Below are 23,908 nucleotides of genomic sequence, written 5' to 3' on the forward strand. Positions count from 1 at the left end.
ACATAATCTCTTTGCTGTTAAATGGGTCTGAGAGTTATTCATTAATCTGCTGCAGCTTAGTGGTTGCCTGTAGTCATGTTTGTTTACACTGATTATCTGGATATTTATGTCCACGAAGATAATTTCCTATATGTTTTTATCACTAGGAGTTTGACCCTGAAAAGAAAAAGATCGTGTGTCGTTCTCTTCGATATGTGGCTCATACTCTTGGAGCAACATTGCTGTTCTACAGTCATCGTGATACTGGCCTTGTAAAGAAAGCAAAAGATGTACTGAACCATCATGCATTTGGTGCTCTGCAAGTGTAAGTAGATTATTCAGTTGTTTATGTGTTACAAACCTGTGAAATTCTTTATAACTTATAAAGATATTCAAAAGCAGTTACTATGGTATTTTCTAGTAATATCTGCATGATGGGCTTTTAGGTCAATCAAATGGGCAATCAATTTAAGTTTCAGATGTTTGTTCATGCCACCCAATTCCACTCGACAGTTTTAGAGTTATTGAAAGAAAGTCTACAGTCAGTAGTGTGGGAATATGCTGGTCATGCAATATTAGTTGGAGCCAATTTTAATCTACTGAGCCTAGACTGAAATGTCTATAGATTCATTGCAAGGGGTACAGACTGACAGTCTTGCAAAGTACTTTTGAACACGTTTTCCAAATACTTTCTTGAGCAGCTAGTTTAACTGCCTGCACACAGTAAAATATTTTAGACCTTGTAGCTGCAAACAGACATGATCTTATCATTGGTGTCATTATAGGGACAAGAATTAGTGATCATGATGTCATCATAGTGACTACAGTTAATAAATTAATCAATCAAGAAGGCTAGAAGAGTATTTCTGTTAGAAAGGGCAAATAAATAAAGATTAGCATCCTACTTAGATAGTGAATTTATATCATTTAGTTCCAGTATGATGGATGTAGAGGAATAATGGGCAAAATTTAAACAGATTGTAATCATGCTCTGGAGAAGTTTGTGTTGAGTAAGTGGGTTAAGGACAGAAAAGACCCACCATGGTTTAACAATGAAATTTGGAAAATGCTGACAAAGTAACAGCTGTTGCACGCTCAGTTCAAAGGCGAAAGCTCAAATGACAACAGGCAAAGATTAGTAGAGATTCATGTATCTATAAAAAGATTGTTGCACGAAACATGCAGCAACTACCACCATCACGCCTTAGCAAAAGATCTTGCCTAGAACCCAAGAAACTTCTGCTCATATATAAAATTGCTAAGTGGGTCTAAGGCTTCTATCCAGTCACTCGTTGACCAGTCTGGTGTAGCAGTAACAGACAGCAAAAGGAAAGCCGAAGTTTTAAATTTCACATTTAAGCTATCGTTCACACAGGAGAATCGTAGAAATTTACTGTTGTTTGACAATTGCACAGACTCCTGTATGGAGGACATAGTAATAGGAACCCCTGGCACAGAGAAATAACGGAATGAGTTGAAGACAAATAAGTCACCAGCTCCAGATGGAATCTCAATTCGGTTTTGCTAAGAGTACAGCATCGGTCCATTTTTAGCTTGCATTTATCATGAATTTTTCACGAGGGCAAAGTCCCATGTGATTGCAAAGAACCACAGATAGCCCTTGTATATAAGAAGAGTATAAGAATGCACCCACAAAATTATAGACCTGTATCAGTAACATTGGTCTACTGCAGAATTCTTGAACATATTTTCAGTTCCAATACAATAAATTTACTCGAGATGAAAAAGCTTCTGTCTTCGAATTAGCACAGTTTTAGAAAGCATCACTCATGCAAAACTTAGCCCGTCCTTTCCTCACATGATATCCTGCGAACTATGGATGAAGGGCAACAGACAGAGCCTATATTCCTAGATTTCCAAAACTCATTTGACATGGTGCCTTACTGCAGACTGTAAATGAAGGTATGAGAATTCTGAATAGATTGCTAGATATGTGAGTGTCTCAAAGACTTCTTAAGTAACAGAACTCAGTATGTTGTCCTCAATGTCAAGTGTTCATGAGAGACAAGGGTATTGTCAGGAGAGCCCCAGGAAAGTGTGATGAGACTGCTGTTATTTTCCATATACATAAATGATCTGGTGGACAGGGTAAGCATTGGCCTGTGGCTGTTTGCTGATGATGCTATGATGTATCGGAAGGTGTCATTGTTGAGGGACTGTAGGAGGATACAAGTTGACTCATACAAAATTTCTAGTTGATGTGATGAATAGCAGCCAGCTCTAAATGTAGAGAAATGTAAGTTAATGTGGATGAGTAGGAAAAAAAGAACCCATAATATTCAAATTAAACATTACTAGGATGCTGCTTGACACAATCACATTGATTAAATATCTAGGAATAATGTTGTAAAGCAGTATGAAATGCAATGAGTGTTTAAGGATTGTAGTAGGAAAACCGAATGGTTGACTTTGGTTTATCAGGAGAATTTTAGGAAAGTGTGGTTCACCTGTAAAGGAGACCACATCTAGAACACAGTATGATTCATTCATGAGTCTGATTGAGTGTTTGGGAAATGCACCAGTTTGGATTAAAGGAAGACATGGTTGGTTGGTTGATTTCGGGGGAGGGGACCAAACAGCGAGGTCATCGGTCCCCTTAGATTTGGTAAGGATGAGGAAGGAAGTCAGCCGTTCCCTTTCAAAGGAACCATCCCGGCATTTGCCTGAAGTGATTTAGGGAAATCATTGAAAACCTAAATCAGGATGGCCAGGTGCGGGTTTGAACCATCATCCTCCTGAATGCGAGTCCAGTGGTCTAACCACTGCGTCACCTTGCTCAGTCAGGAAGGCGTGGAAGCATTTCAGAGGCAAGCTGCTAGATTTGTTTCTGCTTGGTGTGAACAACACACAGGTATTATGGAGACCCATCAGGAACACAAATGGGAATCCGCGGAGGGAAGGCAATGTTCTTTTTGGGATCATTATTGAGAAAATTTAGAGAACTGGAATTTGAAGCTGACTGTAGAATGATTCACTGCCACCAATTTACATTTTGTGTAAGGACCACGAAGGTAAGATACGAGAAATTAGGGCTCTTATGAAGCCATTTTCCCTTGCTTTATTTGAGACAGAAACAGAAAAGGAAATGACTAGTAGTGGCACAGGGTACCTCCCGCCATGCACTGTACAGTGGCTTGTGGAATATGTATATAGATGTAGATGTAGGGCTAAATATGCTAGAATGAGGGTTGGACCTTTAATAGATGCAACTATTTTTTCTACTGTCCTTCTAAGTATTCAGTAGCATTGCATGTAACCTATTGCCAGTCATATGGAAGTTATAGGACAGCTTTAGTGGTGTCATTTGTGTTAATAGCTTGTATGGACACAGCCTATTAACTGAGGAATTTGTGTAACAGTTCTGAAGTGAATGCCATGAAGTGCTTCCATCATCTTACGAATCTATTTGAAGTCACCACATCTTAAGTCCAGAAGGTACGTTGGATGATACAGCACTTCCCAGCCCTGATAACTAACAGATCAGTCTCTTCTTGCACTGTATGCATGTGACCATTGTCCTACAAGATGACGAGTGCATTCTGTGGAAAGAGTTGCCACTTTTTACTCAAAGTTGGTTGTAGGTCATGGTCCAAAAATGAACTGCACCTTGATGACCTACCATTGAGGAACAGTATACATTACGATAACGCATCACAGTCCTGCACAAGAATCACCATAACTTTCACATTGTGTGGGTTTTGACAAGTTTTTAATTGTTGTGGTTATTTGTAATGATTCCATTTGTCTGATTGATGTTTCAGATATGGCTCGTAAGATGTGGCCCATGTCTCATACAACATAATGATACGGTGTAAGAAAGCCTCTCCTTCTCATTCATTACATTCCAAATGGGTACAAGCAGTATTGTATCACAGCCATTTCTTTATTTCCGTCAAATCATACTGAACCAGTTGTGATTAAATTTGTCTCTTGCCCAAGCATTACTTCAGAATGTGATGGTTTACTCTGCAGTGGTTTTTGTTTCTAAAAATAAAAATCAGTTTCAAGTGAACTGTGATATTCACAGCACAAAAATAATTTTCTTGTAGACTTAGCCTCTTTGCTCAGGATTCAGAACGCAGTTGTATTGAGCTACTAATAGCAGATAAACAGGCGCTTATAGTAAAATTGAGGAGGCACTTTTTTGCCAGAGTAACACTTGTCTTACCAGTGTACTCAATTATATTTAGCTGGCATAAGCGTGATTATCATTAAACAGCATAGTGATAGTTTGTTATTAATACAGTATACAGACTAAGTTTCCATACTCTCTTTGTCCTGTGTTAATGATGTTAATGAATACTTTCACTCGTTACACATCCATGATAGTTCTTCTACCTGATGGGATCTACAGAACACAATGGATGGATGAATGAATGAATGAAACCACAGTTGTATGAACTAATCTTTCCTCTTGGGTCAGCTCAATCATCCAATTTGTCCAGTAACTTGGTAAGAGCGTACACTTCTTCACTGACACTGCGGCAACCAGGTCAGCGAATGTTTGCCACAGTTTTTGTGTCCGTTATTGAAAACTCATACCCAGTTTGTTGTCACTATTCTGTAAGGCAATACAGATTTCCTGCAAGCCTTTTGAAGTTTTGCAGTACATTTTCTCACAATTCAGTTTCTATCTAGCTCCATTGTTCTTCTTTCAGAAATACTGTATTAGACTGTTTGCTACACAAGGCTCCAGTCATCCCATAAATGTGTATGTGCGTGATGTGGAAAGTGTGGATCTATTTGTGCTGAGGTAAGGTAGAGCTGTGCAACTAATGTGTAGTATAAGTGATGTTATTGGATTACATCTCTACATCAGTGATGCCACAACAGTGATGCCACAACAGTGATGCCACTATTAATTTCCAACCCTCATAACAGAGCAAGTTTGAAAGTAGTCCTCAAACACATTATAATAAGAATCATAAAATGTATAATTAAAACATAAAGAAGAGTACAGTGTTAATTAATGCTGAAGTCATATAACCAGCTGATAAGATTTTTGTATTTAGGTTAGTTGATGGCAACAGGTGGATGGACAGCAAAAGAAATAAATAAAGGAGAAAAAATGTCCTGGGCCACCTTTGATAAATTAAGTAGTGCTGTGAATAGTATACTTCTGATGGGTGTGAAACATAATGTTTACATCCATGTCTGTACTCTGCAAGCCACTGTAATAGCAAAGGTTGCGTAGTGTACCAGTATTATTATCTCACCTCTGTATTACCATTCATACACAGGTGGTATATGATAAAAAGACTGCCATGGTCTTTAGTATGAACCCAAATCTCTCTAACTTCAGTGTTGTGGCCATTAAGCAATATATATGTTGGAGAAAGTAATATGTTTCATAGCCCATTTTGTAATCTGATCTTTTCGAATTTTGTAAGCACTCTCCAAAATGCACAGAATTTTTCATGTAATGTTTCCTCTTGCACTTCATTGAGTGCTTTTGTGACACACACAGATTGAAAAAATCATGATGATTCATGCAACTTTTCTGTGGATCTTCTCTTTCTCTTCTGTTAATCAGTTTGGTAAAGGTCCCAGACCAAGAAACAATACTCAAGAACAGGTCATACAAACATTTTGTAAGCAACATCTTTTGTTTGTGAATCACATTTCCTTAGAATTATTCCAATAAATCTGGTTGTTGCATCTGCCTTCTCCATGGTTAAATTCATGTGGTCATTCCACTTTAATTCTTTCTGGGTGTTAACACCTAGATATTTGAATATTGTGACAGTTTCCAAAGATTGGTCACTAATTGCATAGTCAAATAATATAAGATATTTTGCCTATTTACTTGCATTATTATTATTATTATTATTATTATTATTATTATTTCAAGATTTTAAACATGGCTGCAGCAGCAACTGTTAAAATTCTTCACAATAAAGGATGGCAGCCAAAAACAGTTGCAGGATAGAATTTTTTTATTTTATTATTTTATTAATAAAAAAATTCTATCCTGCAACTGTTTTTGGCTGCCAACCTATTATTATTATTATATTTCTTTCCTTTCTCAGACATTATGTCTGCTTAAAAATGGAAAGTGATGCGGACCTTGATCAAGCGTGACTTCCTTTTAACTGTACGGTATATGTTACATTGCATTTAGGAACTTTTGGGTAATTGAACATGTATCAATAATTACAGATTTCTGTAGTTGTATATATACGTTTGGATGTAGCTGTATTGCGTTGACGTACTGGTGGATATTGTGTGGTATGACTCCTGTAGTTGATAGTATAATTGGTATAATGTCAACTTTATCCTGATGCCACATGTCCTTGACTTCCTCAGCCAGTTGGATGTATTTTTCAATTTTTTCTCCTGTTATCTTCTGTATATTTGTTGTATTGGGTGTGGACATTTCGATTAGTTGTGTTAATTTCTTCATTTTATTGGTGAGTATGATGTAAGGTTTGTTATGTGGTGTTGTTTTATATGTTATAATGGTTCTGTTCCAGTATAATTTGTATTCGTCATTCTCCAGTACATTTTGTGGTGCATACTTGTATGTGGGAACGTGTTGTTTTATTAGTTTACGTTGTATGGCAAGTTGTTGATGTATTATGTTTGCTACATTGCCATGTCTTCTGGTGTATTCTGTATTTGCTAGTATTATACATCCACTTGTGATGTGATCTACTGTTTCTATTTGTTGTTTGCAAAGTCTGCATGTATCTGTTGTGGTATTGGGATCTTTAATAATATGCTTGCTGTGATATCTGGTGTTTATTGTTTGATCCTGCATTGCAATCATGACTCCTTCCTTAGCCATGTGTTGGATGCGTCTTGATCGATGTGTGGCTGTGTTAGATGATACGGGTGCTTGCCATGTCGTGTTTTCTTTTTCCAATTTACTTTCTTTGTATCTGTTGATGTTATGTGATCTAAAGGGTTGTAGAAGTGGTTATGCAATTGCAATGGTGTAGCCAATGTATTTATATGAGTGATTGCTTTGTGTATTTTGCTAGTTTCTGCTTGTTCTATAAAGAATTTTCTTAAATTGTCTACCTGTCCATGATGTAGGTTTTTTATGTCGATAAATCCCCTTCCTCATTATTATTATTATTATTATTATTATTATTATTATTATTATTAATATTTGAGCTCTACTGGACCACATTATGAACAAAAAAGACCAGTAACATTATTAACATTTGCAGTCATTTCTCCTCAGTTGCTAACTTCAATAATGCATTATTGTATAAATAAGGAAGAATCTGTCTTTTGCAACTGAATTTATCTGTGTGTATTAAACACTGAGATGCCTTAACATGAGTAGGTGGAATGTGTTTGGTGCAAAAGATGGAAATTTTCTTATCTATATTATCAAGTAGAAGAAGGTGTAATTAGATGAATGACGAACACTGACTTCACTTAACGAAGGTTTATTTAGCATTTGCACATACAAGAGTGCAGAGCGAACTGCCTCCGGCCATAACACGTACATTATATATACAGTTACAGAACATTCCAGTACAATGATTCTTGACATTTGTGGATACTTCTAGAATGTACTCGAACTGAATATAGAAATTGAAATTTTACAGTTCAGATGAGTTTTGAACTCATAACCCTCCATGCAAAAGTCTAGTATCATAACCACTGCACCACGGTGACTGCAGCAAGGTTCTACTGTGACATTGCTCCCTCCTTAAGAGAACAGCATCATGGTCCTCCTAGTCCAGGAATGAGTCATCGATTCTGCATACTCCGACTCCTGATGACTGATGTTCGCCCTGGCGGTGATCCTCTTAGAACTTCCTTTGCTGCTATGCTCTTCGCCACCTTTCCACTTTTTGCCTGTCGCTAGAGCTTCGAATTTACCCTGGATTGCAGGATCCTTATAGGGCTTCATTCGAAGGACGTGGACCATATCTCTGATCTTTCGTCGTCTTGTGTCTGGGTCAAAATCTTCAACTTCATAAGCAACATCAAACAACTGTTTTACAACCTTATAAGGTCCAAAGTAGCACCTGAGGAGCTTCTCACAGAGACCAACCTTTCAAACAGGAGTGAAGATCCAGACGAGGTCACCAGGCTGGTAGACAACAGGGCGGTGGCTCGCGTCATGCCTTCGGTGATCGTTTTCTTGAGCCTGCAGTGTGTGGAGTCGAGCTAATTGCTAAGCTTCCTTAGCTCCGGTTAACACCTGGCCGATGTAGTTGTCATCCGCATCATCAGGATGTAATAGAAACACAGTGTCCATCGTCATAGATGCCTCACGCCCATGCACCAGGAAAAATGGTGTAAATCCAGTGGTGTCTTGTTTGGCGGTGTTGAAGGCAAACGTCACGAAAGGTAGCACCTCATCCCAGTTGCTCTGCTCAACACTGATGAACATTGATAGCATGTCGGCCAAGGTCTTATTAAGGCGTTCAGTAAGCTCGTTAGTTTGCGGATGGTAGGCAGTCGTCATGTGACGAGTAATGTTGCACTAACGGTTTATCTCTGTCACAAGATTCGATTGAAAAACTTTCCCTCGATCCGTAATTAACGACCTTGGGGCACCGTGTTTTAATACAATGTCTTCCCTGATGAATTTGGCTACCTCGAATGCTTCGGCTGTTTTCACGGCTTTAGTAATGTTATAGCATGTCAGATAATCACTTCAAACAATAATCCATCTATTGCCACTAGCAGACATTGGAAATCATCTGAGGAGGTCAGTCCCAACACGCTGGAAAGGCGTTTTGGCTGGTGGAATTGGGATGAGTCGGCCAGGTGATTTCTAGGAACTGTCTTTCTCCTCTGGAATTCTCGACAGTTCAACGCATAGTGACAGACACTCCTAAATAAACCTGGCCAGAAAAATCTCTTGTGGATCCTATTGGATGTCTTAATATATCCTAAATGTCCGGCTTCAGTTGTGTCATGGAATTTCTGTAGAACATCTAAGCGCATGTGTTTAGGAATCACTGGTAGCCACCTCTTTCCAAATGGATCAAAGTTTTTCTTGCAAAGTAATCCATTAACTACCCTAAATTGTCCTTTCACGTCCTCTGCCCGTTTTAAGGTAAGCATAATTTGATATATCTTGGCCTCCTTCTTCTGCTCAGCAAAGAGATCCTGGAGTGCAGCGAGACAGTCACTGTCTTTATCGAAGTCTGAATAGTCTTGCACAGGGTTTCTTGAGAGACAGTTGGCATCTTGGTGTTTCTTCCACTTTTGTACACTATGGTAATATCATACTCTTGAAGACGTAGTGCCCACCTGGCGAGTCGTCCTGTTGTATCCTTAAGACCTGTCAACCAACAAAGTGAATGATGGTCTGTTACAACTGTGAATGGCCTTCCATAGAGATACTGTTGAAATTTGCACATTATCTTTCTGTTGTTGAGTAGTTTGTCTCGGATTTTTTAAGTGTCCCAGAAGCATAGGCTATAACCTTCTCTTTTCCATCTGAAATTTGCTCCAGGACGTCACCGATCCCATACCCACTGGCACCTGTGTGTAGTTCTGTAGGTGCTCTCTCATCATACAGACCAAGTACAGGGTCAGTCATCAGAGCTTTTCGCAGCACATCAAAAGACTCTTGTTGAGCACCACCCCAGATAATTTTAGCATCGGCCGTTAAAACTCTTAGAGTGGCCTGGCTTTGATACAAAAGTCTTTGATAAAACAACAGTAATAAGAACATAATTCGAGGAAGCTTCTCACATCTCTAACACTTTTAGGGATAGGAAATTCTGTTATAGATCTCACCTTTTATAGGTCTGGCCACATGCCTTTTTTTGACACAAAGTGTCCAACTATTTTGATTTCTTTTGCTCCAAAGAGACACTTTCTTGGCTTAAGCTTCAGTCCGCCTTGTTGGAGACACTTAAAATGGCCCTCAGTCTTTTTACGTGTTCATCAAATGTCTCTGAGAACACTATAATGTCATCTAAATAACAAAGACACATCGTCCACTTCAGGTGACTTAGAAGATTATCCATCGTCTGTTCAAAAGTTGCTGGAGCATTACACAAACCAAATGGCATTACCTTAAGGGGAGGTTTACTATCTTTGGCCTGAAAAAAGCATGTTCTTTGATAATTTTTTTCTCGGGATGTGTTATAGATATCAATATCAAATTTGGTCGAAATGTGTATTGATATTTCCTCTACAAACTGGAATTTTTTCGACTGGAAATGTTGAAGCCCAAAGACAGAAGTGCCTTCAGAATGCAACAAAATATCGATGTAGACCTCCACGCACGGTATGTCACAGGTCAACTGGCTCATCTGAAATCAATATTGATTTGACGTTAGCAAAGTGTATAAGATTCTTTAGGAGTTGTACCTCGCTTAAGTTATTTGGACCATAGGAAACAAAATGGCAGCCATTTGGAGAAAAAAAAAATTGTTTTTTCATCGATTTTTCAATTTCGTCGGCCAAGTAAAAATATTTGTAGTTGATGGAGCGGAATAAAAGTGGTACAACTCCTAGACAATTTAGTTAGCTTCATCAGAAACAAAGAATCATGCCAATCGGTTCAGTAGATTTGAAGTTACCATACCGCACGATAAAAAAAAAGTCATTTAGAGAAAAAAGCGTTTGAATTTTTGACTACATATAAATGCAATATTATGCAACTTACGTTCAATCTGCTATTCCGGGTCCATAAACTAGCCATTCCTCTTCCTCATAGAGGGCATTCTGCTTGATCTGGTCCATCCTGCACTGCTCCAGAGCCGCTCGTACGGCCAGTGACAAGCGGCGAATGCTTGGCGAACTGTGTCGAATAGAGTCCCAGAGTGACGTCTATCATTGTCATGGTCTTCAGATTTGCTGAATACCCTTCGTTGAAGCTGCTCACGCCAGGAAAGTCGCAATCTCCACAGTCTTTGCACCAGAATGCAAATGCTTGGGGGCTAAGTTCCAAACACATGCGTTCAAACTTTCATTTGAATTTTGTGTGTTTCCTCCCAAGCACTGGTACAATAACTTGTCCTCTGAAAGAGCCTCGTAGATTGGATGAACCACTTTTTGAACTTCTTTGCAGAGTGGCTGGTCGTGTTGGTGTTCATCCAGATGTCTGGTAGCCTCTGCAATGCACCACTTGCACCAACTAGTTTCCCCAGCTGGACAATTTTGGTGTTGTGGGTGGTCATCTGTCGAACACTTGTGGAAGTACGTTGCCCAAAGTGCCTTCTTCATCTGTTCCAGCGAATTGGTATGCCGTCAAATTGCCAAGCCATAGTACATCGTAAGCTTCTTGATCACTTTATCAGTTTTAGTCATGGGCAAGCAAATAGAATAATTTTTCACGGCTACAGAGTAGAAATTCTAAAAAAAAACTGGTAAGTGAAAAAGGCCAATTTCAGGCAGGTGCTTTTTTTTTTTTTTTTTTTTTTTTTTTTTTTTTTTTTTTTTTTTTTTTTTTTTTCAACCGCAAATAACAAACATTTCCATTCCATATTTGGAATGGCTTGGCAATTCCATATTAGGGGTGGATTCTAATCACTTTTATGGATCCAAAAACGCAATTAAACAAAAAATATCGAGTTTTTGAACCGAAAGATAGTAAGCCTTCCCTTAAACTCATACAGGCCCTCGGGAGTGATGAATGCAGTTTTCTCATGATCAGCCTCATCTACTTCGATTTGCCAGTATCCCACGTACATGTCCATGGATGAGAAAAACTTTGCGCACTTCAGACAATCTAGTGTATCGTCAATTCATGGAAGTGGGTAAACATTCTTTTTAGTTATCTTATTAAGCTTCCTGTAATCGACCCAAAAGTGCCAACTGCCATCCTTCTTCTTGACGAAAACCACTGCTGAAGACCATGGGTTCCGCGAAGGCTGAATGATCTCATTCTTCATAATTTTCTCTACCTTGTTGTGAATTATTCGACATTCCGTCGGTGCCACACGGTATGCTCTCTGGCTTACTGGTTGATGGTCTCCAGTGCTAAACCGGTGTTTCACCATCAGTTTGTCTAATTTGCTCTTCACCTGTGGATTGAAGCATTCAGAGAACTCTTGAAGAATGGCAAGTAGCTTCTTCTGTTGTTCCTTAGTGAGATCTGGTGATACTCAAGCTAGAAGACCTTGTCTCATAGCAGTAGCATCAATTTCGCCCACAGACTCAGCGTGGGAGGTTTCTATGACACTCAGCTGTTAGGCAATTAATGGCTCAGCGTTTGCTATGCACATGCATCTTGGAAAGATCTTCAGTTCTTAGCGACAATTAACTATCCACAATTCACTGAATCCATTCTTAAACAAGACGACAGAGACTGGGATGATTAAGTTATTCTTCACTGGTATGCTTCTCTTATATTCTACTACAAGATCAATGGGTTGCTGCATGGCATGACACATGACAGTTGCCTTTCTAGCACTGACAGAAGGAATGGTCACTTCATCCACCACACATAGTCTTTACCCACTCAGATGCGCATCTTCCTGTCCACAGTATCTCATCTCATGTAGCATAATATTTGAGCAACCACAGTCTATAATTGCCTGAGAAGCTTTCAAAAAGTCCCATCCGAGTATGACGTCATGACTACACTCTTGTAAGACGATCAATTCTGAGGGCTGTGTATGGACCCTTATACCCACACAAATGACACATCTTCCTGTAGGTTTTACATATTTCTCATTAGCCACCTTCAGCAGAGATGTTTTGTTGTTGACAAATGTGGTTTTCTGCAACTGGTGATGATACTTCTCCGAAATGACTGAATATGATGCTCCAGAGTCCACAAGAGCTTGGGCTCGTCAGCTATCCATGAGGATATCGACGTAGTTTCCTATCATTTTTGTAAGTGATCAGTGGCGGAGGATTTTTCTCTCCAGCGGCCTCACCTCCAAGGAACGTCGCACCTTTTAGTTTTCCAGGTTGCGGCAGCTAGGTGAGTGGCTGGAGCTTCTAAACAAAGGCGATGGGTACCTTGATCGGCATGTTGGGGAGTGCCCCCTCCAGCAGCTAGCTTGTGGTGATGGTGACCTTGTCGTCCTGCATCCACATCTTGTTCTTTACAGTTCAGGTGAATTTTGAACTCCATGCAACAGTCTAGTATCTTAACCACTACACCATGGTGACTGTGCTACTCAGCTTCTACTGCGACAATATGATAAAGTATAGCTGAAACAAAGAGCAGTTTAAGGTTTTAATTTTAGCTTTACCTTCTGACCATACTACTTCCATTTGTCAGGCCTAGTTGTTCAACTCTTCTTCAATTTTTCTAACAGGCCATGCACACAGCTGTGAATTTGCTGCCTAAATATTTTTCTGTCTGATTTATCCAGTTGTGTTATTCCTGCTTTCTTCAAACCTTGTTGTACTGCACTGAACTATTTTATTGATCCAATTTTAGCTTTACTATGACATTTTAGAATTTCATAAGATGTCTTGTTAATCTGATTGGTTTCATTCTTTTAATATGCCTGTAGAATTTTAGGCTGTATTTTTTTATATCTGAATAAATGGTGGTACACTTTTCAGTTTATTTATTTGCTCTTAGTCTGTATGTTCCTATTATGGTCTGTATATTTTTATATGATGTCAGCTGTCATCCTTGCAACAATCTCTCTGCCATTTGTAGCGATTGTTTAACAATGTGACTTTCCTTACACAGCTGCATTGTTTGTGAACACCATTATAGGTCTTTAGACTTTATCAAACAGGTAATTTATATATATCGTGGACAGCAGTAGTCCTGTTACACTACCTTGAGGTGCACCACTCATTGCTTTCCTTTAAGAATGACGTACTTAGTTAGTCTATTCAGAGGAAGCTTTAAATTCAGTCATTTATTCCATATGCATGTGTATAGTTTACTAGACATAGATATGGTGCTGGTCAAAGGCTTTCTAGATGTCAAGGAACATGGAAAATTGAAATTCATTGTGTCACCAATTTTTATTTAAGACAGTGGGACATTAACTTTCTGTGTGAAAGAGGGTTATTCAATGACTAATGGAGAGCTGATTGGTGGTAAATACTTGGGGGAAACAAGATAATAAACTTATGAATCAGGGAATAGATCGGAGTGAAAGACATAAATATGATTGCAAAGAAAGTGAAAATGAGCAGGGAACTTTATTGTTGGATCCTAAGAGGTAATGAAAGGCCTAGGTAATGACCAAATAAAAGCTGAATAGATTACCTTAGAAAACTTTTAGGAGCCCCATGCTTATCTGTAATTAAAGCGCAGTGGTCTAGCGGTTCTAGGCACACAGTCCGGAACCGCGCGACAGCTATGGTCACAGGTTCGAATCCTGCCTCGGGCATGGATGTGTGTGATGTCCTTAGGTTAGTTAGGTTTAAGTAGTTCTAAGTTCTAGGGGACTGATGACCACAGATGTTAAGTCCCATAGTGCTCAGAGCCATTTGAACCATTTGTAATTAAAGACCATATTGCACAGAGAAGTCTGGAAGAGTCCTTTGGCCTGCTGTGGTTGTAAATGGCTGAGGTGATGGTTGTGGTGGTGGTGGTGTATATCAGTTTAATGTTATTACATTATGAAATCTGAAACTTACAAGTATAATTATTGTTTTTAATTTGAGTTAAATAATGTACATTTTCCCTCCACTTACTAGATGGCTTTTTTAGTATGCTTTGGATAGGTAAGTGACCTTTGTTTTATACCATCATGTGAGGGAACATGCAAATGTCTTGTAATAGTCATATGACACTGCTAGCTGGGCTGTCTCCAATGTGTTCAACTGCCTAAATCGAAAAGGCTTAATGACTCTAATAAATTTGTGACCAGTTAAATATTGTGTTTCATATTTTTGTTTATTTATTGTTGGGGTGGGGGTTGAAATCTGGGACTGCATAGCATAAAGAGGTCTGTAACGTCCCCACCGGAGATTAGATTAGATTAGCTTTACTTTCATTCCAATTGATGGAGTTGGCTACCAATAAATCCTTTAGGCTTCTCTTAAACTGAATTTCGTTGGTTGTTAAGCTTTTTATGGCTGCTGGCAAGTTACTGAAATTGTGTGTTCCTGAATAATACACACCTTTTTGTACAAAAGTAAGTGACTTTAAATCCTTGTGAAGATTATTCTTATTTCTAGTATTGATTCCATGAATTGAGCTGTTGGTTTGAAAAAGTGATATATTTTTAATGACAAATTTCATTAAGGAATAAATATATTGGGAAGCAGTAGTTACCGTAGTATCCCTAGTTCCCTAAACAGGCTTCTGCAGGATGTTCTTGAGTTCACACCACATATAACTCTTATTGCACATTTTTGTGCCTGGAAAACTTTAGCTTGGCTTGATGAAGTACCCCAAAAAATAATCCCATATGACATTATGGAATGAAAGTAAGCATAGTATGCCAGTTTTTTCATTTTTATATCCCCTATGTCTGACACAATTCACATTGCAAATAGAGATTTGTTAAGGCACTTCAGCAGTTCTGTGTTGTGCTCCTCCCAGCTGAATTTATTATCAAGCTGTAATCCCGATTTAACATTGCCCACTTCTTCTATCTGCTTGTCATCGTATGTTAGGCATATACTCGTTGGACACCCTTTACAAGTTCTGAACTGCATGTAGTATGTTTTTTTTCAAAGTTTAGTGACAAAGAATTGACTAGGAACCAGTGAATAATGTCCACAAATATTTTAATGGCCGATCTTTCTAAGACTATACTTGATTTGATATTTATTGCAATGTTTGTATCATCGGCAAACAAAACGAACTTGGCATCTGGTAATGTTACTGATGAAAGGTCATTGATATATACAAGAAAAAGTAGGGGCCCTAAGACGGAACCTTGTGGGACCCCACATGTAATTAGTTCCCAGTTGGATGATGCCTGATTGCTTAATACATGTCTATTGCCTAGTAACACCCTTTGTTTCCTGGCAGAGATATAAAAGTTGAACCATTTTGGAGAATTTCCTATTAGACCATAATATTCTAATTTACTTAGAAGGATATTGTGATTTACACAGTCAAATGCCTTTGACAGATCACAAAATATACCAATTGCCTGCAATTTTTTGTCTAATGAATCAAGTACATTTTCACTGTAAGTGTAGATAGCCTTCTCAATATCAGAACCCTTTAGAAATCCAAACTGTGACTTTGAATGTATGTTAGTTGTGATAAGGTGGTTATAAAGCCGAATGTACGTTACTTTTTCTAAAATTTTTTAGAATGCTGGCAAAAGTGAAATTGGTCAGAAATTTGATGCTATTTCTTTATCTCCCCTCTTAAACAGTTGCTTAACTTCAGCATATTTCAACCATTCTGGAAATATTCCACTGATAAATGACTGGTTACACAGATAGCTTAATATGTTACTTAACTCAGAATCACATTCTATAATTAACTTTGTTAATATTTCATCATACCTACTAGATGTTTTTGATTTTAAAGATTTTATGATGGACATTACTTCTGCTGGGGTAGTGAGGTTCAAATTCATATTATGGAAATTACTTGAAATGTCTGGTATGAGATATTCCATAGCAGCATCTACAGAACCTGACAACTCAACGTTTTCAGTAACAGTTATAAAATGTTTGTTAAAAAGTTCTGCAACACTGTACACATCTGTCACCAATGTATCATTTACTCTTAATGCTATTTGTCTCTCTTCATGTCTGGTTCTACCAGTCTCTTCTTTCACTATATCCCATATTGTCTTTGCTTTGTTATCTGACATGACTATCTTTTCCTTGTAATATATTTGCTTTGTTGTCCATATTACAGTCTTTAATATTTTGGAGTATTTCTTGTAATTTGCTACAGCATCAACATCAGAACTGTTTCGGATTCACAGATACAGTTTTCTTTTTGTTTTACAAGATACCTCTATTCCTTGAGCAATCCATGGCTTCTTTGTAGACTTTGCTGTAACCTTGGTTAGTTTTGGGGGAAAACAGTGTTCAAATAAGGTAAGCACTTTATTAGCAAAATATGAAAAATATAACTTTTCCTTCATGCCATGAGCACTGTAAACATCAGTCCAGTGAATTTCTCTGAGGAGTGCCCTAAAATAATAAATTTTTGACTCATTGATTACCCTCTTGAGCTCAGATTTAACAGATTATATATCTTGTTCAGTATTACATTTAACAGAAGGAACTGCATGTCATGGTCTGAGAGGCCGTTGACTATTGGTTTTGTAATATAATTTTGTTCATTGGGATTTTCTATAAAGATATTATCAACAGCTGTTTGTGAGCTACCCTAGTGGGGAACGTTACAGTGGGAATTAAGTTGAATGATAGTGTTACTAACTCAAATAAGTTCTTATTGGGAGAGTCTCTAAGGAAATCTACATTGAAATCGTGAGCAACCACTATTTCTTTGTTTTTGGTTGTTAAATGGGCCAGTGCAGCTTCAAGGTGGTTTGTGAACAGATTAAAGTTACCTGCAGGTGCTCGATATACCGTACACTTAACATTATGAAGGATTTTTTTCTACTTCTGTTGCACATGCATCCATATGCTGTTCTAGGCAAAATTTATGAATGTGTATGTTTTTAAATTTATGACAGTTCCTGATGAATGTGGCAACTCCTCCTTTCTCCATTTCTGCTTTACAAAAGTGAGATGCTAACCTAAATCCTGTAACACTTAAAAAGTTATATACCAGTGGTCACATGATGTTCAAAGAGGCAGATTATGTCAGCTGGGTTTGAGGACTCTAATTCATCTATGCAGATAATTAATTAATTAATTTTATTTCTCAGTTCTGAAATATTGTGATGCAATAAAGATAGCTGACATTTCACATTGACTGAGTTAAAATTGGGTAGAGTTGAAATTTCTGCTGATTGCTGAAAATTCTTCACCAATAGTTGTTTATACTGATGTAATAAGCTAGAATTATGGTTTTTGGTTTCTTTCTGAAACTGAAGGTTTGTCTCAGTCCTAACCTCCCTTAAAGTTAGGTTTCTTCCTGTCCTCCCTATCCTAAAAAAGGGTCTTTTATGAACCCTAAAACCACTGGTATTTTATCACTCATGGCAGTGTCTCCCCCCTTTAACTTTCCTACTATTTTCCCAATCAGTTTACCCGCTCTTTCCTGTTAAGGTGAACGCCATGCCTACTATAATCCCACATATTGAGAGAATCAACAGGAACCACATCAATGTGTGACCCTGCACTCGACATAAGTAGCCGTTCCAACTCCAAATTAACTCTTTTGACAGAAGAGTTCAAACGAGGTTGGTCGTGGTGCCCAAGAACAGATACAAACTCAACACTAGTATGCCTTGATGCTTGCCAGGCCACACTCTGTACTGTACCCAGGATCTCTGTCAATACTATCCTGGTCCACCCACTATAACCACAGTGAAATCTTTGCAAAGTGATCCTAAACCCTCTGTCACCTGCACCGGACCAGCACTAGGTTTAAAAAAAATTGGTACCCTGGTATTCTGATCCTAATTCATCCTGGGAACTACCTAATAACAACACTTTCTTTCTCTTTACTGATTTCCCTACATTCTTACTTTTCAATTTGCTGCTGAAAGTTTGTTGTGCCCTGTTTCTACACCTGAAGCTACTTGTGGCTCACCAGCTTCTAACTGAAGCAACAGGTCAAATCTATTTTCCACATTCACCACAAAGCTGTCAGACAAAGTTCTAGGCCTGTTCCTCCTGTTGCCTGTTGCCACTTCTCACCTCTCTTTACCCTTCTCCCTCCTTAACCTGTCAAGATCTCCCCTGGCCTTGTCTAACTCAGCCTGAAAGGTGGCAATTTTCCCCTCTTGTTCTAGTATCTTCCTATCTCTATTACATATCCTACAAAACCACTGATGAGTCTCATTTACTTCCCCTGATACCACACCACTACAGTCACCCACATGGAAAAAACTACAGCACCCATTACACCAAAGCCCTGACCTAACAGTTCTACGGCAAGTCAAGCACTTTTCACTCATGGCAAACGTAATATTTTATTAAGAATAAGTCAGTTAAATTACAGATAAACACTAAAATATGATTCCTCAAATTTGGCCTATATGCCACTGTGTGTAAACAAAAAGAACAGTGCAAAGTTTTTGAAACAACAACTTAAACTTTACACTACTTTCCGGAAATGTGAGTTAAATAATGAAGAGGTACGCTACAGTTAAATTGCGGGAGAGAGCAAAGAACCACTAAATGAAATTCTATAGATTTGCTGCGGCAAAACGTAAACAGAAAATACGACTGTAACCCGACTGTACGATCTTTTCGCGTTTTCTGCTATATTACGTAAAGAAAAATGAAACCTTTCATGGTATGCTTAAAAAGCACACTAATACACCTATTTACCATGTAATCAGTACTAAACTAAATGTTTTTATATTCTAAAATGACTTATCTTTACGAGAACATCAAAACTCGTGGTAGTCGTCTGGCTGCAGGGTGATGCTAATGAAAGTGTCACATACCCTCACTCCATGAGATTTTGGAGAGGCTGTGAACTTAAACCATGAGTTGATGGGAAACCTTACATCACCACCATTCCTGTCCTTGCCACACAAATTCTAATATTGATGCTTTCTTCAAATTGGTGTCGCTTCATATGAGTGTCCCTATATGAGCATGTGACAGAGACCTCAGCTAAGGAACTGAGCAGTGTAGCACTGTGGTTAGCACACTGGACTCGCATTCAGGAGGACAACACGTCAAACCTTTGTCTTCCCATCCTGATTTCCATGATTTTCCTAAACCCTTTGAAAGGGCACATCCATTTTCCTTCTCCATTTTGCCTAAACTGAGCTTGTGCTCCTTCTCTAATGACCTCGTTGTCAATTGGACATTAAACACTGATGTTAGTAACATGTGCAAATAATTTACACCATTATATATAAAAACAAAGATGAGGTGACTTACCGAACGAAAGCGCTGGCAGGTCGATAGACACACAAACAAACACAAACATACACACAAAATTCAAGCTTTCGCAACAAACTGTTGCCTCATCAGGAAAGAGGGAAGGAGGGGGGAAGACGAAAGGAAGTGGGTTTTAAGGGAGAGGGTAAGGAGTCATTCCAATCCCGGGAGCGGAAGGACTTACCTTAGGGGGAAAAAAGGACAGGTATACACTCGCACACACGCACATATCCATCCACACATACAGACACAGTCTGCTTGTGTCTGTATGTGTGGATGGATATGTGCGTGTGTGCGAGTGTATACCTGTCCTTTTTTCCCCCTAAGGTAAGTCTTTCCGCTCCCGGGATTGGAATGACTCCCTACCCTCTCCCTTAAAACCCACTTCCTTTCGTCTTCCCCCCTCCTTCCCTCTTTCCTGATGAGGCAACAGTTTGTTGCGAAAGCTTGAATTTTGTGTGTATGTTTGTGTTTGTTTGTGTGTCTATCGACCTGCCAGCGCTTTCGTTCGGTAAGTCACCTCATCTTTGTTTTTATATATAATTTTTCCCACGTGGAATTTACACCATTCATAGACACATCAAAAAAGTACGGTACAAGCAGATGTTGTGGTGACATTGCTGCCCATATCATCACGTGAGGTGATTCCTTTCTGACTTGACTGGCTAACGAGGATTCTCTTTGGCCAAGACGACAATATTTCTGCCACGTGAGCTACAATAAATGACACATTCATCTGAAAACATAACTTTGGCATGGTTCACTGCATTTGGAAATTGAGTTTCAGTAACAAAATAAGGCATGCTAAATGTGCCCATTCTGATCTGTATCCGATAACTTGTTTATGAACATCAGTCATAAAGGTCTAACCACAAGGTCTATTTTCATGTGATCTCAAATTATTGTCATTGGTATACCAAGTTCCAAAGTATGGTTACGTGTTGACTTCATAGGAGATTGTTCAACTGAAGCAGAGACACTGGCACATGTTTCTTCTCGTGTCTTCTTCCCTCCACTCTGTGGTCTGTCTTTAACACTGCCAAAAACATAAGCACATCTTTCCCAATCCAGAAGTATTGTTCATGCATCAACACAGTTGTCACTAAGTGCTCCTCAGTAGTGCATCTGTGAGTGCTCACATCTGCCATGGCTATAAATTAAAACTCCACTGCGACTGGGGAAACATGTAAACGTGAATTCCAACAATTGATTCCAACAATGATAAGTAACATATCTACCAACCTTCATAACAACATTTGATACTAAACAGGGGTTACAGACGTATGGGGGCTTCTCGTCTTATCTTGTACATCCAGGAGGAAAGGTTCCAGATGATAAAGGATTGAAGTGATTGGCAAACCAGTGCAAAGAAACCGAATGTATAACAGAAGGAACATCACCATCACATCCAAGCACTTCTAATGAAAATGCCGGGTACACACACTATGTGATCTAAAGTATCTGGATACCCCCAAAAACACAGGTTTTTCGTATTAGGTGCATTGTGCTGCCACCTACTTCCAGGTACTCCATATTGGCGACTTCACTAGTCATTAGACGTCGTGAGAGAGCAGAATGGGGCACTCCGCGGAGCTCACGGACTTCGAACGTTGTCTGGTGAATGTGTGTCACTTGTGTCATACATCTGTATGCGAGATTCCCACACTCCTTAACATCCCTAGATCCACTCTTTCTGATGTGATAGTGAAGGGGAAACATGGAGTGACATGTACAGCACAAAAGCGTACAGGCCGACCTCGTCTGTTGACTGACAGAGACAGCCGGCAGTTGAAGAAGGTCGTAATGTGTAATAGGCAGACATCTATTCAGACCTCCAAACTGCATCAGGATCCACTGCAAGTACTACGACAGGTAGGCGGGAGGTGAGAGAACTTGGATTTCATGGTTGAGCAGCTGCTCATAAGCCACCCATAACACTGGTAAATGCCAGATGATGCCTCACTTGGAGTAAGGAGTGTAAACATTGGATGATTGAACAGTGGAAAAATGTTGTGTGGAGTGACAAATCACAGTACACGATGTGGCGATCCGATGGTAGCATGTGGTATGGCAAATGCCTGGTGAACATCATCTGCCAGCGTGTGTAGCGCCAACAGTAAAATTCGGAGGCAGTGGTGTTATGGTGTGGCCATGCTTTTCATGGAAGGGGCCTGCACCTCGTGTTGTTTTGCATTGCACTATCACAGCACAGGCCTATATTGATGTTTTAAGCACATTCTTGCTTCCCACTGTTGAAGAGCAGTTCGGGGATGTCGATTGCGTCTTTCAACATGATCGAGCACCAGTTCATAATTTCACAGCCTGTGGTGTAGAGGTTACACAACAATAACATCACTGTAGTGGACTAAGCTGCACAGAGTCCTAACCTGTATCCTATAGAATACCTTTGGAATGCTTTGGAACGCCAACTTCATGCCACACCTCACCGATCGACATTGATACCTCTCTTCAGTGCAGAACTCCATGAAGAATGGGCTGCCATTCCCCAAGAAACCTTCCAGCACCTGATTGAACGTATGTCTGCAAGAGTGGAAGCTGTCATCAGGGCTAAGGGTGGGCCAACACCGTATTGAATTCCAGCATTACCCATGGAGGGCGCCACAAACTTGTGAGTCATTTTCAGCCAGGTGTCTGGATGCTTTTGATCACATAGTGTATGGCAATCTTATGTTATAGAGTCAATTGCCTATTGAAATATATAATTATCTATTACAAAAAGTATCATTCAAAATTTCTTCACAATAGTTTTTTGGTTTTGTGTCTGTAAGCAAGTTGAATTTGTAAGTTTTATACTGAAAAAACTTGGCGATGATGGTGAAACTTTATTGCACCATATACTTTTCACATATGATTTGGCATTTGACATCTCTGTATCAGCTTGCTTAATTGCCGCATTTAGTAATCATACCAACCAACAGAACCCTATCATTACACTAATTTTTCCCCAAAAAGTGAGTGTCTATTGTGACCTGCCCCATGTTATTGTTATTTAGTTTCTCTTCTAAGCAACAAGCACCATAACTGAAGATGTTTATCTGAGTTTACTTTCCAATAAATTAAAGATTTGGGAATAAAATTGTTTTAATATATGGTGGAGCATCCCTGGATTTCTTCCTAAGAGTGTGTGTGTGTGTGTGTGTGTGTGTGTGTGTGTGTGTGTGTGTCTCAAGTGTGAAGCTCTGTAACTCACGGATTGGATGAGGTGATGCAATCCTGTGGCTTCTACAAAGCATAAAGCTTAAACTTCTAGACATTTCTTCTAGGAAATGTATCAGATATAATGTTTACAGTGAACAAATTACTGATGTTAACTACATACAATATGAAATCGTAGCTGCAACTGAAATACTATTTTCCAAAGTTGCTTCACTCAACACTGACTATGTTTTCTGGACTTTTCTGGAACTATTAATGGTGCTCACATCAAATGTATGACAATAGATAGAAAACTTTATACGTTTTTGAATGATACAGTAAATGATATGTTGGTGATTGTTTATCTTTTGAGCTGTACAATTTTATAATCCCAGAATTTTATTTTAACCACCCTCTTACCAGTAATGGGGGCATTATTTTTAAACTTCCGTAGATAGTGAAATTATTTTAGTCACATCTCTGATAAATTAATTACCAGTAATGGGGGCATTATTTTTAAACTTCCGTAGATAGTGAAATTATTTTAGTCACATCTCTGATAAATTAATTACTTCCTTGACAGTTGCAGCATCAGTGAAGGGTATTAAAAGCTCTTCCTGCTGCTGACAGAATTAGATGTCACCTGTTCATTTGGCCTGATTGCTAGAAAAGTAAATGTACTATCAGTTTTTAAGCATGAAACAGGGATCTGAATTGGTAATGGCATTTAGAGCATAAATTCTTGCTCGTTTATTTCTTAAGATGCTAGAAATGTAAGACACATCTAAATTCAAGGCAAATGCATCACATATGATGTAGCAGACACAAGATTGCCATAGTCACAGATATTTATGAGTTTAACGAGACCATTGATGAAAATTGATGAAAATGTGCTCAGATCCAAAATTCCAGAGTGTCTTTGGTTAAATACAGCCAAATCACAAAT

General features: G+C 38.8%; 1 protein-coding gene across 1 annotated transcript in view; it reads left to right on the plus strand.

Annotated features, from left to right (window-relative positions):
* LOC124789598 (cytoplasmic dynein 2 light intermediate chain 1) overlaps positions 1-23,908 on the plus strand; it is an 84,522-nt gene that overhangs the window by 44,543 nt on the left and 16,071 nt on the right. The window contains exon 6 of the mRNA XM_047257008.1: positions 147-304. Coding sequence (XP_047112964.1) covers positions 147-304 — 158 coding nt within the window. The remainder of the gene's footprint in view (positions 1-146; positions 305-23,908) is intronic.

Source organism: Schistocerca piceifrons, chromosome 3 (genome assembly GCF_021461385.2).
Source record: "Schistocerca piceifrons isolate TAMUIC-IGC-003096 chromosome 3, iqSchPice1.1, whole genome shotgun sequence".
In the NCBI taxonomy this organism is placed as follows: Eukaryota; Metazoa; Arthropoda; class Insecta; order Orthoptera; family Acrididae; genus Schistocerca; species Schistocerca piceifrons.